Here is an 18,007-nt window from a genome sequence, read left to right on the forward strand (position 1 = left end):
CACAGGTGTGGTCTCTGAGGTCTCCATGAGCATAGGGAACTGTTCTTGGCACTCCCATTGGCCATGGCTTCTTCTCTCCTGTGTATACTCTCACACAGCCTGCCCACTGCTGCTCGCCTTGTTGCTTTGACAAGGGGGCAACCAGGCACAATCCCAGCCCCTGCACCTCTAGAGCCAGCTGTAGGCGGAAGACTGGACATGCAGACTCCCCCTTATGTCAAAAGAAAGAAGCCTCCTCCTACTCTCAGGAGGTGACTCAAGGTCACCTGCTCACAATTCACTTGGGGAGCGGGGATGGCTTCCTGGTGAAGTTGAGAGATGGGGATCATTGTTATGGAGGTAGAGAAGGCTTCTAGATATCCAGGACCCTAGGCCTGGGAGTGGGCACAGGACCACCCAGCAGGTAGAGGTGCACTGTGTCTCCAGCCCTTGTGAATCAGGGACAACTGCTGGCCAGGCACTGGGGTGGCCAGAGGGCCAGGCTGGACGGAGGGAACAGCGGGACCTGAGTCAATACTGAGGTCTGCCCTCTGGACTTGGACGCCTGGGGACCAGGACAAGGAGATGGTAGCCAGGCTCACCCAGTCCCCATCCCACAAGCTCTGGTTCCCTAAGAAGCCCTCTCAAAAGCTGCACCAGAAGTGGCATGAGTCATCAAGGATTCTAGATTTAATCTTGCTCAAGTCCCTCACTGAGCTGAGGAGATGTGAGGTCAGAGAAGGGGGCTACCTGCCCAGAATCACAGAGCACCAGGGTCATGGTCAGACAGGATCTCTCCTGGTTCACAGTCAGATCTCCACTTCAGAGGTTTCTCTGAGCCCATAAGGCTTTCCAAAGTGTGCTCAGGACAAGGAGATCCAGCCTCCTAAAGTCCCAGTAGAAACACGCAACACAGGAAGTGCCAAGGAGCAGCACAGAGTAAACTGCACTAAAGCACAAAAGCCTGGGTTCTAGAAGGAATACAGATCTGAGTGGCCGCAAAATACCAAGTCATGGCAAAAAAGCAGCTAGATAAAAGTCTGATCCAGTCCTGACATGTGACATGATGCAGCATGTGACAGGAAAACTGGGGGCCCAGGGAGCAAGAGGGCTTGTTCAAGGCCACATGAAGAAAGAGCAAGAGCAGAGCAGGAAACAGGACCCCACTCCCAGGGGCCTCCCTCTTATCTGCTTTGGGTGGCCTCAGACAGCTGCTTAACCTGGGGCAGGTCCTGGCCCCTTCCTAGATGCTCTAACTCCTTGTCTGCAAAACAAAGGCATCGCTAAGGTGTCTCCTCCCTGGAAAATCTTCACCCCATCTGTATTAGTTATTGGTTATTGTGTAATAAACACCACAACCTTAGCGGCTTAAAGTAACACACACTGATTATCTTCTGTGGGCAGGAGTCTGGGCATGGTTTAGCTGGGTCCTCTGCTCAGGGACTCACAAGGTTGTAATCACGGTATCAGCAAGGCTACACTTCCTTCTGGGGCTTGGCATCCTCTTCCAAGCTCCTGTGATTGTTGACAGAATTCAGTTCCTTGTGGCTTGTTCCAATTTGGTGGGGCTGCCAGCCAGAGGCCACTCTTATTTCCTAGAGGCCACCCATAGTTCTCTGCCACATGACCCCTCACAGGGCTTCTCACACATGGCAGCTCATGTCTTCAAGGCCAGCAAGAGGGGTCTTCTGCAGAAATAACCATGGGAGGGACACCCATCACCTCTGCCATACCATACTGGCCAGAGGCAAGCCTCAGTTTCCATGTGCATTCAAGGGGAGTGCTATGCAAGGGCATGACTCATTCGGCGTCACCTGAGGTCGCATCTGCCGCACTCACATTTACACGTTCCTAAGAGACACCACCTCTACTCTTCACTCAGTCTCTGCTTCCTCTCCTATAGTGGTGAGGTGGCTTGGTCACCTGCAGCAGAATCTCATGGGTCTCTCTGCCTCAAGGCAGAAGCTAAAAGATGGCCTGGGACAGAGGCTGGGGGGAATGGGGGCAAAGCCGGGCCCCTGTTGTGTCGACTACATCGTGCATTTGCACACTGCTCTGCACAGTTCTTGCACATCACATCCAGCCCTCCCCAAGCTGAGGTGGATGGACGAGCTCTCCAGACCAGAACGCTGGCTGAGTGGCCCTTTTGCTGCATGATGGAGGCAGGAGAGAGCTGGGCTCTGCCCTCTTCTGACATAAATGCGAGAGAACCAAGGTGGGAGGTTAGCTGGGCACTTTTTCAGGACTGTATTATCTTCCGATCTGGGCAGCAGCCGCAGTGCTTTGGCTGGATGTGGGGGAGGGGAGGGGAGACTTAACTGGAATCAGAGAACTGCTGGATCCTGGTGCTACAGGTATTCAATCATAAAAATTGACTAATTTGGGAGGAGCCTTTTTTCTCCCTAAAAAGAAACCTTCTCAGAGGTGCTCTCTACTCAGAGAAGAGCAGAACTAAACAAATATCTCCTGGTCCCAAGACTTGACCCTACTCACAGCCGCCCGAGCTGGGAACTGCAGGGTCCCAGTGGGGCAGAGCCAACCTGACTCTGGGAGGGAGGGACAAAACTGCGTCTGCTTCTTGAAGCCCAGCACTGGAGCACTGGTGCTGCTGAACATCCTCTCTCATCCCCCAGGACAAGGTAAGAGCCTTTCTCTCCACTCCGGCTCTACCTGGCTGGCGGTCCTCAACCCTCCTCACAGCAGCAGCCACAGCCCTGGTTCCTCACCTTGTCCTCGACCCCTCACTCCTGTACCCAGCACACACCAGTGCCTCCACGGGAACCTCCAGCCCTTCATTCTATTTGGACAGAACCTGGGATGCACGGCACTGCCACCCAGAGCTGCAAACCACCCTGGTTTTCCCAAGGCACCAGTGCTGGCCCACAAGCCCTGTGACTGGCACACCTAGGTCCATCTGTGTCTGGTGAGAGCACGTCCCTTCCCCATCTCAGCACTTCCATGGCTCTCCCTTCCCCGTTCTGTCCTCCTAGCCCTCTCCCTTCACTGGATGGGGAAACAAGAAACACTTGTTCTAAATGCTTCACTTAATCTCTTCTGCACAGTGTTTACTCCCTGCTCATCAACAGGGTCAGAACAGAACATTTTCTCCACGTCTCTCCAAAGTAGCACACAATCCTCAGTGGGACCTGTCTCTCGTGTGGAGGCCACCATCACAGCTCTTCAGTCCTGAACCAGGGATGGGTCTCTTGGTCCTGCCTCTGCCCCAGGGGTAGGGGCAATGGAGGAACCAGAAGGGGTTCAAATGGTCAAAGCTGCATTGAGCTGCTTGTGGCCAGCTTCGGGGTCTATTTTTCTCCAGGCCAGCAACTCCAGGCAATGGTGACACCTCTGCTGAGCACCAAGCAAGGGGACGGGTCTCCTTACCCACTGTGACCTCAGACGATTAATCTGGCACTGCTCAGAGGGGCCATGGGCAGTGACTAAAATGTGCCTGATTACTGACAATTAGGATATTCTTCACTCACTAGCCACACTGACAAAGGAATACCCAGCTGGGTGCTTACTAACGTGCATGGGCACTGCCTGAGCAGAAGACAGGAGGGACAGGGAGCAGGGGTCACCAGGGCTTTGCAGGGTGAGGTTTCAGTCCTTGAGAACAGACCATGAGCTGACCCACGGGCGGGGGACTGCATCAACTAACCTGAACAGGCTGCCCTCTCTGATCTAGGGCTGGGTTCAGGATGGCAGTCCCCTGCCTCTACCCTGGCTCCCTGGCTCTTGCCATTCACTTTTTGTGCAGCCACTTGAGGTTGGGTTTCTGTCTCCAAGTCAGGGAGAGGGGCTCTCCCTTATATAATGCTGCCCTCCCTCAAGTTTTCACAGGCCCCTAAGCTTATTGGGGAGCTAGAATTCATCAAAGAGCAAGGGAATCCATGGGAGAAAGCAAAGACAGCGGGTCAAGCATCTGTTGGAAAAGGAACCCAGAAAGGGAAGGAGTGATAAGAGGCCGCACAAAGGACCAGGGGAGCTCACGCACCCAATGACCAGAGAGGCAGGCAAGTTCACATACCCAAAGACCAGGAGGCTAGGGGTACAGTTATCTAATAACCAACCTGAGCAGGTGGCAGAGGGGAAGAGTCTGGAAGGGCAGCCAGCAGCCCTGGAGCACCCCTTTGGCGGACAGAAGCAGTCAGGGGACCCAGGGCATTGTGGAGGCAGGAAGGACAGAGGAGTTCAAGGAGGCCAGTTTGGGTACATCTGAGTACAGTGTGGCCTTGTAGAGAAGGACAGGAGCCCCTCCCCTACAACCCTTCATTGCCCCAAAGTTTTCACCACATAGAGAAAGAACCAATAAAATCTATGTACCCAGAGGTCTAAATCTCAGAGCTGGAAGCTCAGGCTCACAAACCCTCCTCTGTGTTCCATTCTCTGACTGTTCCCTGCATGGCCTGGCTCAGGCTGCCTGCATCTCTTGCCTCCAATCAGGCCATATTCATCTTTGTCTTCTAATCCATGAGCATGTCCCTCCTTGGTCAAAACCACCCGGGGGTCCCCACTGCCTGCAGGGAAGACACAGACCCTGTGTGTAGAAGCAAGATTCTCTGAGGCCTGAACCTGCCCACTTCTCCAGGTTCAATGATTTTTTCTAACTATGCTCACGACCTCACCTCCCACACCTACGCCAGAGTCCAGTCACCTTGAACTACACCCAATTCCCCCAGAAGCTCCAAGCCCCTCCCAGCCCCCAACCTTGGCATAGTTGGGCCCTCTGCTCAAGATGCCTCCCTTGTGTGCCTATGAATTCCCTCTCACTATGCAAAACCTCCTCTGGGAAGCCTTCCCTGACTCCCCCAGCAGACCACACCCACAGCCTTGCTTGTGTGCTTTAATAGTCACATTAACACTGGCTGAGATTTATCACCTGCCTACCTCACCAAGCACTGTTCTAATCACAACATGGCAAAGCCTCAGCCCCTGTGGTCTACCCAGGCTGCACTCCTTGTCCTTGGGGAAGTTACAGAGCCGTGAAGATGAGGTGCTCTTCCTGGGAGCAGCTGTGGGGGCCCAGCAGAGCAAGGCTAGGTGAATCTGTCCCAATTCTGCTGGGACGGGCAGTGGAAAAATGCCAACCAGGGAGTCAGAGGCCTGGGAGTTCCTCCCAGTTAGCAGTAACCGTTCTGGGTCCTGCAGTCTGTGCTAAAGCCTTTCCTTCTTCGAGACGCACTTTCTTTGTTTATAAAACGGGTACACAGCTCCACTCATCAGATCACAAGGATGTAGGCTATGCAGCTCACTACACAAGAGGACCAATGGGTGATTCTCAAAACCTCCACCCTACTTCTCTCTCATTCATCTATAAAAGGGGGGATTGCTGTCACTGTTTCATTAACAAAATTACCTATCACTTGAGCATTCACCGTGCGCCATGTACTGATGTATTAGATCTTCATGCAACCTCAACAAGGTAGGGATTGCCCTGCTGTCTGATGAGAAAAATGAGCACAGGGTGGTCCTGTTATATCCCAGCACCACCCAGAGAGTGAGAAGTGGGGCTGGGGCAGAAGTGCAGGGCTTAGGAGCACCAGTAAGTGATGGTGCTGGAGCAGGAGCTGGGGCTGGTCTGGTGGGGTGACTGCACACCCCTGTTGGTGCCAGCCCTTTCCCAGCCCTCTCTGCTTACCACACACACCCACCTGGCTGCAGAAAGAAGTATCCTGGAGTAGGGGTACCTGGGAGCTGTCACCTGTTCTGCTGTCCTCACCAAAGGTCCTCGGTATGGAGTAACTGCCCGCCAGCAGGGAGGGCAGGATAGCCCCATCCCGATTGCCTGGCAACCTGAGTCAAACACACCGTCAGAAGAGAGGAGCCACAGCGCCCTGGGGGCACACCAGGGAAGAGGGCCAAGAATGCCTCCCAGAAAAAGAGGTAGCAGACTGGAGAGGACTCTGCACTGGGGCTGTCCAGGGGAGTTTGGGGGGATATAATTAGCAGAGGCCCTGATTACATGCCTTCATCTCTGCAGTTCCTCTGACCTCTCTAGCCAGCAGTGCAATCTCCAGGCTGAGAGTGTTACTGGCTTGGCATCATACCCTGAGCTAGCTGTGAATTACAGGACCAGAGTTAGAGATCCATCAGCCTAAGTGGTCATCCATCCAGCAGCTTCTGAGGATATACTGAGAAAGCCAGAGAACACCGTGGGCTTATCCAACCACAGAGGCTGCTGGTGGTTGACTCCAAACAGAATCAGGATCTCTGGGCCCTGATATCTCCAGGCCTGAAGGGAGGATGAGGCCAAGAGAAGGGTTACCCCAGAGCAGGTGGGAACCAGCCACTTAGTTTGATTGGTTCTTCCCTTCCTAGGATTTAGTTCTCAGCTAGAACCCAGATGACATCTTGTTCATGGTGTGCAGGACTGACTTGGGAAGGCTTTAACTGCCCCACATCCTCTCCAACCAACTCCCTTCAAACCACCCCAAATAAGCAGTTCATTCTATGTAAGAATGCAGTGTCTGATATGCAATCCAGCTCAATCAGATTGGAGAGACTGCTTGCTTCTTAGAGCTATCCCCCTGCCCTCCTCTCTGTTCAGGGCCCCAGTGCCCTCTCACCAGCCTAAGGGAATCAAAGACCTCCTCCCACCCACCCCCATGTTGTGATCCATTCCTCAGCAAAGAGCTTGGCACATGATTCCCAAGGAGACATTTATGGCAGACCTCTTGTCTATAAGGCCTCAGTGTTCTGTCCTCTTTTCCCTACAACAGGGCCTGAACCTGCCTTTGAGGCATGAGGTGTAACAGATCACTATGTGCTTCTCATAGTGACCTGGGTTCATGGACTATGGGTTCAAGGACTGGGTTCACACTAGCAGTAAGTCTGTGGCCATGACCTGCTCTCCCTGAACCCCTGTCTCCTGACATGCAAAACAGGGAGAATTTCACATCTATCACAGGATGCCGGAAAGAAGAGTGCCCTGTGTGGAGCCTAGGGCATAGAGTGTATTCTTAAATGCCATCTGAGGTTAACTGGAGGAAGAACACGGAAACCCAGGAAGGTTAGCTCCATTTCCCATCATCCTCTCCAAACCCTTAGAATAAAGAATCCTTCCTAGGTGTACATGTGACTGAGCCATTCCCCAGCTGAGGATCCTCCACCAGCTCCCCACTTCCCTCAGAATAAAGCCCCAGCTCATGGCCAGCCTCTGTGACCTGCCCTCATACCTCATCTCCAGCCACAGGGGAAGCTGGGTGAGCTGGTTAACCTAATGCTGGAAGTCCCTTTCTCTGGGGGAAATCCCACTAAGGCATCATGCCCTTTCCCAAACTGTCCATCCAGCTCTTGGAAGAAAGCTGTGATTTCTATCACAGAACGCACACAACTGAAGTCTTCCTTCTTCCCTGGCCCACTACCCACAGCAACTATGGGGCATCAGGTGGCCAGTGTTCTAATGCATTTCCTGGAAGTAACCTTTGCTTTTAAGGCTTTTTTCTGCCCTCAGGAGCAGGATATCATCTGTTTTTTCCTGGACCCTGCCCTGTCCCTTGGGTAGGCCCCCACCTGGGAACAGGTGGTGCCTGGCCCAGAACACGTGATTGAGTCACCTGGGCTCCCACTGGTCTTGTTACCAAGAGACCAGAATAAATCTGTTTTCTACTAAAAATAAATCACTTCACCAAAATGACAAAGTACTCATAGCAGTGAACGTTTACTTTTAAAACAAGATCCCACTTAGTTTAGGACAAAAGTTATGAAAATAAAAAGGAAAGCTGGAAATTTCAAGCCCTAAGATACAATAAAGACCCCTAGGAGTTTATAGGTGTTATGAATCTTTCTCCTCTCCTTCTGAGTCCCAAGCAGCAGAGACTGGCCTATGCCTCAGCGCCCTCAGGCCTTGCCTGGGGCGCCATTTCCTGGGGCCTGTCTTTTTGGCTCTAACAAAGCTGCCCATCTCAACGTGAGTCTGATACTTCTCCCTGGCAACCTCCCCTATCTTCTCTTCTCTGTGCTGAGAAATGGAAAAGGATGATAGTGGACAGTTGAGAAAATGCCCAGCACAGTTTTTCTAGCAGTTCACCTCTGATGTCTATGGATTTTGCTTTTTACCCTAATCTTTTCTCACCTTGATCAATGGTTCTGCCCAATAATTTCTTTAAGTCATTACATTAAGATCAGGCAGCACTGCACATTCAATGGTTCATTCATTCAGCAACAGCGGAAGACACAGAGTGTAAAGGACAGAGAGACTTCACAGCCTAGATGGGACACAGATGGTACCACCCTCAGATTTGCCCCCAAGGAGTTTGCAAGGTCAAAGTAACACCTACCAAGTTAAATATTCATTGGCTGAGTTTATGGATGTTACAAGTAAAAAAGGACAATGAGATTATTTTGTTGTATCTTAGTGGGATTCATTATAATTTGGGGGCTGCAAATGATAATGGGATCACAAAAAAGACGGTACTATTACATCTGCATAGCCAGAACATAATCTAACGGTCTCATTTCTCTCTTCTGGTTAGTTCTCTTGTCTCTGACCCTTAGCATGGAGGGTGCCACGTTTGTCTTCTACCAAGTACAGGTTAATTCTCATCATGGCGTCTCATCTGATTTTCTCATCTCATGCACACCTCTTTAAACAAATAAAGCCAACATTCTGGGCCCACATCCAAGGTACCCCGCCATCATTCCAGACACTGAGGAAAGGAAGGAAAAAGTGGGAGGAGCAAAAACAAGACCCAGAAACTGAGGAACAGAGCAACTGGATTTATGTCCAATCTCGCAGTGAGCTCTGGCAACATCCCATTTGGGCATATCCCTTCCTTCCCACCTCTGGTGGCCTTACTGCTTTCTCTTATTTCTTTAGAGAAGGTGGTGGGGATAAAAGTCCCTTGAGAATTTCACCTTCTGTGAGATGTACTATGGGTTGGGCACAACCAAGGCTAAAGGCTTCAACCCAGTGTGAAAGATTTTTAAGTGTTTCTGGTAAAAATCTCCTAGCTTGAGAAAGCAGCAGGTGTTAGGATGAAGAATCCTGCTTCAAACTGCCTTGACTCCCCTCACTTTTAATCTACTGATGGACCATCAGTAAATATCAAACAGTGAGGATAATCTCATCATTTTTAAATCCAGATATTTAATGAGCAAAAGTCTCCTGCAGATGGGGAGAAGGGGAAAGGAACTAAGATCTAGTCCTCTCAGGTGCTTAAATTCACGTTTGAGGGGCTTAAAATTCAGTTAGGGGTTTTGTTTCTTAAAACGCTAATAAACATTTAAAAATCCAGAATAACTGAGACAACAGACAGGTCATGGGGCAACATGTGATAGTTTTTTAAAAATGCTCAGAAAGAAACCAAAGCTACTCCATGGTGAGCGCCCAGGTGGGCTGGGCACAGCAGAGGGAGGGGATCTGGGAGGTGTTGGGAAGGAGACATCGGGATGGGCTTCAGATACAATCCCCAGGCCAACAAAGGGCGCCCTATGTGGTTATGGGTGGTGTGTGGTGGGAGGGCAGGGGTCAGGCTGAGCCAGGCCTTGGGAGGGGCGGGGGGAGCCCTCCAGGCAGTGGAGGGGCACTGAAGACTCCTTAACCCAGAGGAATGGGATGACAGTCGGGGATAACTCCTCCTCAGCACTGGCAAGCCAGACACCCTCATCCTCTTGCTCCCCACCCCCACACACTTCTTCTCCACAGCAGGGAGAACAGACAAAGCTCCCTCGAGAGGGTGGGCCCCTCGCAAGACCTACTCCCTGTACTCAGCCCACCAAAGGAGCACCAGCCAGTTGCCTATAGAAGCATCTCCTCCTCTGAAGCCTTAGAAGCCATCTCTGACACCTGCCGACAAAGGTGGGTGGGACGCCGTGCTGTGTGCTTCCATAGCAGCTGTTCTCTTGTCTTCGCTTGCACAGACCTTTACTGTAATTATATCCACAAATGTCTGAAGTCCCCAGTGGACCATAAGTTCCGGGAAGCAGGGATACACTCAAAGGCCTGAGTAAATAAATAAATGGATGATGGAAGGAGGAAAGGAGAGAGTGATGGGTGGGGGTGGGGAGAGGGATGAGTGAACAAATGACTAAATGGCCAAAGCTGTGTGCACAGTCACTGTGTTGTATACTCTGAGAATGCCATTCCCATCATGCTCACTGTGATGGCACCTCCAGAGCACAACTGCCAGGGACAAGGAGAAGGCAGGTCAGAGAGAGAAGCTGTCCTGCTGGCCTCAGCCTGGGAACACAGACCCAACTTGTGGTGTCCCTCAATCTTCCTGCTTTGGCAGGAGGAGTCAAAGGGAAGGGAGATCAGAAGAGGCTAGAACACCCAACAGGCATATCCCACATCCCTAGTCCCCACCACACACCCAGATGCACTGAAGGAAGCCTAAACCCCCACAGAATGCCGTCTGAACTTAGGAGGAAGGCATGTGTCCCCCAGGCCCCCTCTCTTTCCTAAGACACCTGCTCATGCCTCTCTTCTCTGGATGTCACCAAAAGTCGCAGTTGAGATTAGTGTGCCTCGCCCTCCACCCCATCCCCTGCCACTGCCATCAGCACAAGGGCATGGCCAAAAGGCCCAGAGAGAGCCATCTGAACACCAGCAGCATTGCACAGCCTTCCTACTGCAAAGAATCTACTCATTCTAGATCCACAGCACCCTTTCCACAACCCCACGCCCTGCCAGATTGACACAGACAGCAAGCCTGTAGTCCATGGTCCAGGGGACAGCGTCATTCTGCTGCCAGGAAGTGGGCTCTCTCCTGGGCTAGAGGTGTTCTCTCTAGAGTGGTTCCTTAAGGTCTTCCCACTCAAACCAGGCCCTGGTATCTTTGAAGGCTTGATGCCCTCTTGGGATTATCTATTTCAGGGTGTTCTTCTCATCACTGGGCTCCGGGTTGGGTACTCCTTTTTGGAATCTAGCTGTCCTCATCTACTGGTGTAGGGAGATGCCACCACTATAGCAGGCACAGGAAACAAGGGAAGGCCACATCCCTCCAGCCCTTTCCCCTGGCCTCTATCCAAGGGAGTCAGCTCATATAGGAAGACCCATGCATGCTCCTCTAGAAGGCTCTGTCAAGCTCAGCTGGCCCAAGTGTCCCAGGTATAGAAGGTGAGGGCCCTCCGAGGTCACATAGAAAGGGAGAGCCAGGGTGGCAGGAGGGCCAGACCTCAGGGGCTCCTTGCACTGCAGAGACTGCAGTGGCACAAAGGATCAACACACACAAAACTGTGTGCAGGCAAGACAGAAGCAACGGCTATGAAGGCAATCCCCCCCCCATCCCATCAGGCTCAGGGATGCATATGATCCCCACCTAACTTGGGGGGTCCCAAAAGCCATGCAGAATACAAGGTACACAACCCACTAATGATATACTCAGGGCTTCTCAGGGCCCTAGGGATCCCATCCAGAAGGAACCAGAGTAGCCAATAGCCAAACTCACTGATGGCAGTCTTTTGTCTCTAATGACTGTGTTCCCAGGGCCCACAAACCCTGCCCCCAGCCAAATAGCCCAGCATTCCTCCCAGGTCACCTAACCCAGCCACAAGTCTGGTCAGAGAATGGCAATCCTCACCTCAACTCTGGAAGGCTCCCCAATTCTTTGTTTCCCCAATTCAAGGTCATCTTGATTCCCAACATTAATGATTGGGAACAGAAGATGTGGTTTCTAGCCCCAGAAGTGCTAGCAACACACCGATGGGGGCTCTCTCTCTCTCCAAGCCCTCCCCACCCCTGGGCTCAGAGTTCTAATCTACACATGCAAGGTGGGGGCTCTATCTCTAAGGCCCTAAACTCTCATTTCTGTGATTTAGGAACAAAGGGGGTTTGCAAGGCTCCTCAGGGACCTCAACCCATAAGAGATTCTGAGTGAGTCCAGAGTTTTCACTCAAACTCACAAGAGACAGTCTCATCAAAGCCCTGGTCCTTTACTGAAGCAAGTTCAGACTTGGGATAAACAAATGTTTCTTGAGAACCTACCAGGGTCCAGGCCCTTTGAGAGGCACAGGGGAAACATGGAGGAGGAAGAGAAGTGCCCTCAAGCAACCATTTCACAGAGGCAGAAACTGAGGCTCAGAGAGGCCTCAAACTCTGCTCAAGGCAAACCACGTAGGCATTCAACTCCCAGGATGCCTGATCCCTTCAGAGTTCTCTCCCAGGGCTCCAGGCTGGGTAAGATAAGCACTGGGATGTGAAGACCCCTGAAATCCCTGCAAGCATGGGAAAAGTGAGCTCTGAAACTGGACTCTATTAAAATCAGAAACTCAGAGTCCAGGGCACAGGACTGGTTGGCTCAGTTGATCTTGTTCTGAAATGCCCTGCTTGACCCCTGGATGCACCCCCCGTGTTAGGGTCTGACCATGTCTGACATCCTTCTCTCAACCATCCATCTCAGGAGCAGCAACACAGGAGACTGCCATGCGACCTTCACAACCCACATGTACACACACCACAGTAGCACTGTTTCCTGAGCCCACAAGGTCCTCCTAAGGTTGCTTGTGTCTCAGCTCCTTGTACAGACAGGCACCAAACCAGGTGAACTGGACTGGTCTGCAAAACAAGAGCTGGGGGTGCTGTCCCCAGCAACCACGTTCTTCCTGAGGTGAGCTGGGCAAGGCCCAGCCTGCGCCTCTGCAGCCCCAGGGGAGAGGCCTCTGGAGAGGTGCACTGAGAACCACTCCTTCCTACAGGTGTCAGAGGGGTCCACACTCTTCACTCTGGTCGTCCCACCCTGGGGCCAACCCGGGTTTCAGAGATGCTCTCCCTGGGGAGGCTGCTGGGCGGCAGGGAAGCCGTTTGTCTCCTTCCCCCAACCCGCCCCCCCCCCCGCCCCTGGCCGGCTGCCACGGTGACCTCCCCTCCCCCAAGACTGGCGGTGAGCTGGGAGGTGGGGGTGGGAAGCCTCCTCCGCCGACAACGCTCTCAGGAGGGGTGCTGGGAAGCCAGGCAGGGCGTGTCGCCTGGTCCTTTCTCTGCCCAGCGCCAGGCTTCGCCGCCTCTTGGTGCGCGGCGCCCTGTACCATCCCCCAAATCGGCCTCGCACCAGGGAACCCTAGCTGTCCTCGCCCAGACCCTGAGCCCGAGAGACACTAACGCACGCTGGCACAGGGCAGCGTCTAGAACCTTCCGTGCCCAGTCGGACGCAGGCCAGGGGAGGTAGGCGCCCGGTTCCCCTACAGCCTGCGCCCGCTCTTTCCACAGGAGACAGGTGTTGGCCTTCCCCCGCGGCCCTCGGCTCCAGGGCCCGGACGTGCCCGTCATTAAACATGGGTCCGGCAGGGTCCGCAGGAAGCCCTCCGACCAGACGCCGGCCCCGCCTCGTTCTCCGAAGAGGGGCGCCAATCCTCTCCCGGCCCCCGCGGGCACCCCTCCACCTGCGCGGTCGCCCGCAGCCGGTGCCGCAGTGCGAGCGAGCCCGCGAGCCCGGCGCTTTCACGCCCCGGCCGGCGCCACCGAGCGAGCCGCCGCCCTCCGGCCCCCCGCCGCGCCGCACCGGCCCCGCAGCTCTCGCCCCGCACCCCACCTCCCACCCTCACTCCCACCTGGGGCCCAGCGCCCCCTCCATCCCTACCCCGGGCCCCTCCCCTGCCTGGCCCCGCCCGAGCCAGCCTCGACCCCCACATCTCCATCCCTCCCCTCCGCCCGGGCTTGGAGGGGCCTTTCCGAGCCGGCGCCGGGGCCCTAACGGGGCGGATGATTTGGCGGCAGGGGTCGCCTCGGCGCGGCGCCAAGCCAAGAGAATAAGCGGGGTACTTACCGCTCTGCTCCCCCAGGAACACCAACTTGAATTTTCTCAGTGGGTTCCCAAAATCTCCCCCTGCGGACATGGTGCTGGCAGCCGGGCCGTGCAGGAGGAGGAGGAGAAGCGAAGGAGCAGGGAGGGAGGAGGAGGGCGAGGGGAGGCGGCCGGCGGTGCGGGAGCCGGAGGGGGAAGGGCTGGCTGCGCGCGTCCCTGACTCCCCAGCTGCGTCCCGGCCCCGGCCTGCGGCTGCGTGTCCGGCGGCGGCGGCGGCGGCGGAGGAGGAGGAGGCTGGGGCTGGGCTGCTGCGGGCGGCGCTCGCTGCGGTGCGAGGGGCGCGCTCTGGACGCCCGAGGCGCGGCGCGGACAGAGAGGCGCGGGCGGAGCGGGGCGCAGGGACGGCGCGCGGGGCGGAGGAGCGCTCTCTCGAGCCGCGCGCCGCGGCCCCCCCGTCTCCCTCCTCGGTCGGCGCCTGCGCTCTGCGCGCTCCCCAGCCTCTGATGTCATGCGGGGCCCGCGGCGCTGCGGGGCTGGGGGCGTCCGCCAGCCCACCGCGAGCCCACACTCGGCGGGAGAGAACCGCCTGGCCCGGCCTCCGGGGGACCCCCGGATCGGGCCGTCTCTCGTTGCCCCACTACGTCTGTTTTCCCCACTCTTAACTCTGCCCCTCCTTTGAATCCAGAAAAATGACAGGAGAAACTGAGAAATTGTCAGGGGACGTTTGTTTCTGGTCTTTTAAAACCTAGATGCCAGTCCCTTCTTCCACCTCCCGCGACGCCGCAGATGCACGACCTTATGAAAAGACAGAAAGGAAAGGAGGTTGGGGGAGAGCCAGGTTGTGTGGTGGACCATGTGCCGGTAGACTGGCTCGACTGTCACCCCGTGGGGCCTCTAGCCTGCCCTCCCCTCTCTAGGTCCAGATCCCTCCTCTGGGTGCCTCTGTGGGGTCATAGGTGTCACCTCAGACCTGGCCAGCAAGAGAAGAGGACCAGTCCAAGGTGTGCCTTTCTGAAGCCAACCTCTCCTACAGAGAATTTTACCCTAAGTCTGTTGTCCCCTGGGTGAGAAGGAGCAATGACGTCCGGAATATCAGTGTGGCCGACTCCAGACAGTGCTCTGGAGATCTTGACCCTGGGGCCCCAGGCTGACAAGACTACTGCTTGCCCTGGCAATTAGTTGTATCTGGACAATGCGCTCCCAGAGGCAGGAGGGTGGCCTTCCATTACCCCCTGTATGTCACTGGCCCACTGAGGCACAAAGGACAGGTTGTGAGTGGGTGAGAACAAGGGATCCCAAGTGTTAGAAGCATTCTCAGGACAGCCATATGGTAAGGCATTCTGGTTAATGCAGGTTTCACAAAGCTGCCTACTACTCTCCTACCACCTCCTTCCTTACAGCGGTTCAAAGAACATTAATTTGGGAACAGGCTGTGTGTGTGTGTGTGTGTGTGTGTGTGTGTGTGTGTGTGTGCGCGCGCGCGCGCGCAGAGAGAAAGAAAGAATGAGAAACAATCGTAATCCCCAGGTATTACCAAGGAACATTTGCTACCCACTTTCTGACTTACAGGGCTTGACTGGGGTGTCTCCCTGGTTTGTTGACCTAAAGCCCCTCTCTCATTGCTTGTTTAAAAACTAGAAAGTGAGTTCCATGAAAGCAGCTGTTGAAGCTCCACTATAGGATCTCAAGGATCTAGCTGAGAGCCTACTAAATAGTTGTAGAACGTTTGAGCTAATGTCTAGAACGCAAATCAGAACAGCTGTTCTATTTCTCAGTCACCTTTGGTTTGGAGCCTCAGGGATTGCAGGCCAGCACTCTGGGATATCTACTCCACTGTGCCCGGCATCAGGCTCAGGGGGACCCTCCAAACTCCCACTGTACTTCCGCTCTGGGGTTCTCATTCTCTCAGGAGACTGCATCCAGCATGGGGCTGAAGGAGGCTCTGGAAGACGCTCCCATGCCGCAGCCCTTCCTACCTCTGAGTGGTCCCTCCACCAAGGTTCCAGAGGAATCATAGTCAAGTTGCCACCTGGTGCTGTCTTCCTGCACCCTCTCAGCCTTTACTGGGGACATTGTCAGTGGCAAGACAAAGCAGTTGAGATGTGACAGGAAGTGTACCATCTTTTAGGTGAGCCTGGGCAAGTCGTATACCTTCTCTGATCACCTGGTCCTCTGCACACAAGGTGGTAGGCAGTAGGGGAGGATGGATGGAACACAGGCCTGTCTTGGCACCTCCAAGCCCTCAAAGTTACAGTACTTTTGAGATCTCTGGTTGTTTCCCTCCCCTGTGCCCTTTTCCCTTCCTCCCTCCTCAAAGCAGAAAAAACTCTGGTTTTTCTTTGGGTTTTATCACATTTGGATATGTCCTTCAACAATACTTTTGTTTGCATCCTTTGAACTTTATATAAGGTATCAAACTGTATTGTCTCCCCATGACTTGCATTTTTCTTAACATTATGTTCCTAAGATATAGCTGTTGCTGCATATAGCCGTGGTTCTTCTGTTTTCATTGCTGTTTAGTGTTCCACTGTCCAGATAGAAGGGTTTTTTTTTAATTTAAGATAATTTTAGATTCACAGTGATAACATCTTACATCACCATCATACATTTAATTCACAATGATAACATCTCACATCGCTATTATACATTAGTAAAACAAGGAAATTAACATTGGGAAACACACAGAGGTTTCTTTCTGCTACTACAAATGCTGCTATGAATGTTCCTTATGTGCTTCCTAATGCACCTGGGAGACGTTTTTCCAAGATATTAAGTAGATGAATTGAGGTATAGAATCAAATATGTAGGGTGCCTGGGTGGCTCAGTCAGTTAAGCATCTGACTCTTGATTTTGGCTCAAGTCATGATCTCACAATTTGTGAGATTAAGTTTCATGTCAGGATTTTCTCTGTCTCTGTCTCTGTCTCTCTCTGTCTCTCTCTGTCTCTGCCCCTCCCTTGCTCATGCTCTCTTTCTCTCTCTCCCTCTCTCAAAATAAATAAATAAGCATTAAAAAAAGAGAAATATGTCTTTGATTTTAAGCCAAACTGTTTTCCAAAGATAGTCCTCAGGTCACGTATTTCTACATCTTCACCTATGTTTTTTTTTTATTTTCTTCAAGAAAGTCTTGATATTCTCAGCCCTTTGCTGTGATATATACTTTTTTAAATTAAACTTTTTATTTTGAAATCATTGTAGATACACAAATAATTGTAAGAAATAAGACAGATTCTGTGTATCATTTTAACCAGATTCCTTCAAAGGTAACATCTTGCAAAGCTGTAGTAAAATGCCACAGCTAGGGTGTTGTCACTCAAACAGTCATGGTATAGAACATTGCCATCACTGGGGAGGAGTTAAGATGGAGAAGTAGGGGGACCCTGGGTTTTCCTTGTTTCTCAAAAACAGCTGTATTGAGGTCAGATCACTTTGAACACCCAGGAAACCAACCACAGGTGGCAGAGAGATCTCCACATTTGGAGGGAGACAGTGTGGCAGGCTTACTTCAACAAATAAATCAAAGCACACCTAGTTAAAGGTTCAAACACTCCCCACTGCAAGCAAGGAGGAGCTCTGCAGAGGACTGACCAGTGGGGAAGAGCAGCCAAGATGCAACAGCAGACTGCACACAACATGCACTAGAAACACTTCCTGAAGTGCCAGCCCCTGGACAGTGTATAGGACCCTTTTTTAATATAGCAGTCTTCTCAGGTACAGAAAGCCTGACAAACTTTTAAAATGCGCAGAAGACAGAAACTTAGCCAAAATGACAAGGCAGAGGAGTTCTCCCCAAAAGAAAGGTCAAGAAGATATCATAGCTAGGGACTTGCTCAATACAGATATAAGCAATATATCTGAACAAGAATTTAGAACAGTCATAAGACTGCTAGCTTGGCTTGAAAAAAGCATAGAAGACACCAGAAAAACCTTTGCTGTAGAGATCAAGGACCTGAAAACTAGTCAGGCTGAATTTAAAAACGTTATAACTGAGATGCAATACAGTGACAACGAGGATTGAAGAAGCAGAGGAGAGAATAGGTGATATAGAAGATAAAATTATAGAAAATCATGAAGCTGAAAAAAGAGGGAGAAAAAATTATTACATCATGAGGGGAAACCTAGAGAACTTAGTGATTCTATGAAATGAAACAAATCTGTATCATAGGAGTTCCAGAAGAAGGAGAGTGGGAAAAAGGGGAAAAAGGTTTATTTGAACAAATTATAGCTGAGAACTTCCCAAATCTGTGGGTGGAAATAGGCATTCAAGTCCAAGAGACACAAAGAACTCCCCTCAAAATCAACAAAAACAGGTTAACACCATGACATATCATAGTGAAACTTGCA

General features: G+C 52.5%; 1 protein-coding gene across 2 annotated transcripts in view; it reads right to left on the bottom strand.

Annotated features, from left to right (window-relative positions):
* Nucleotides 1–13,755, bottom strand: part of RAB6B (RAB6B, member RAS oncogene family) — a 57,216-nt gene extending 43,461 nt beyond the window's left edge. For both annotated transcript variants that reach the window (XM_047100081.1, XM_047100080.1), the window contains exon 1: nt 13,686–13,755. In XM_047100081.1, the coding sequence (XP_046956037.1) occupies nt 13,686–13,755 (70 nt within the window). The remainder of the gene's footprint in view (nt 1–13,685) is intronic.
* Nucleotides 13,756–18,007: the final 4,252 nt, after the last annotated feature.

The sequence above is a fragment of the Lynx rufus genome, unplaced genomic scaffold (assembly GCF_022079265.1).
Source record: "Lynx rufus isolate CCGP_SWC_20201006 ecotype Redwood Valley unplaced genomic scaffold, mLynRuf1.p SCAF_5, whole genome shotgun sequence".
Classification (NCBI taxonomy): domain Eukaryota; kingdom Metazoa; phylum Chordata; class Mammalia; order Carnivora; family Felidae; genus Lynx; species Lynx rufus.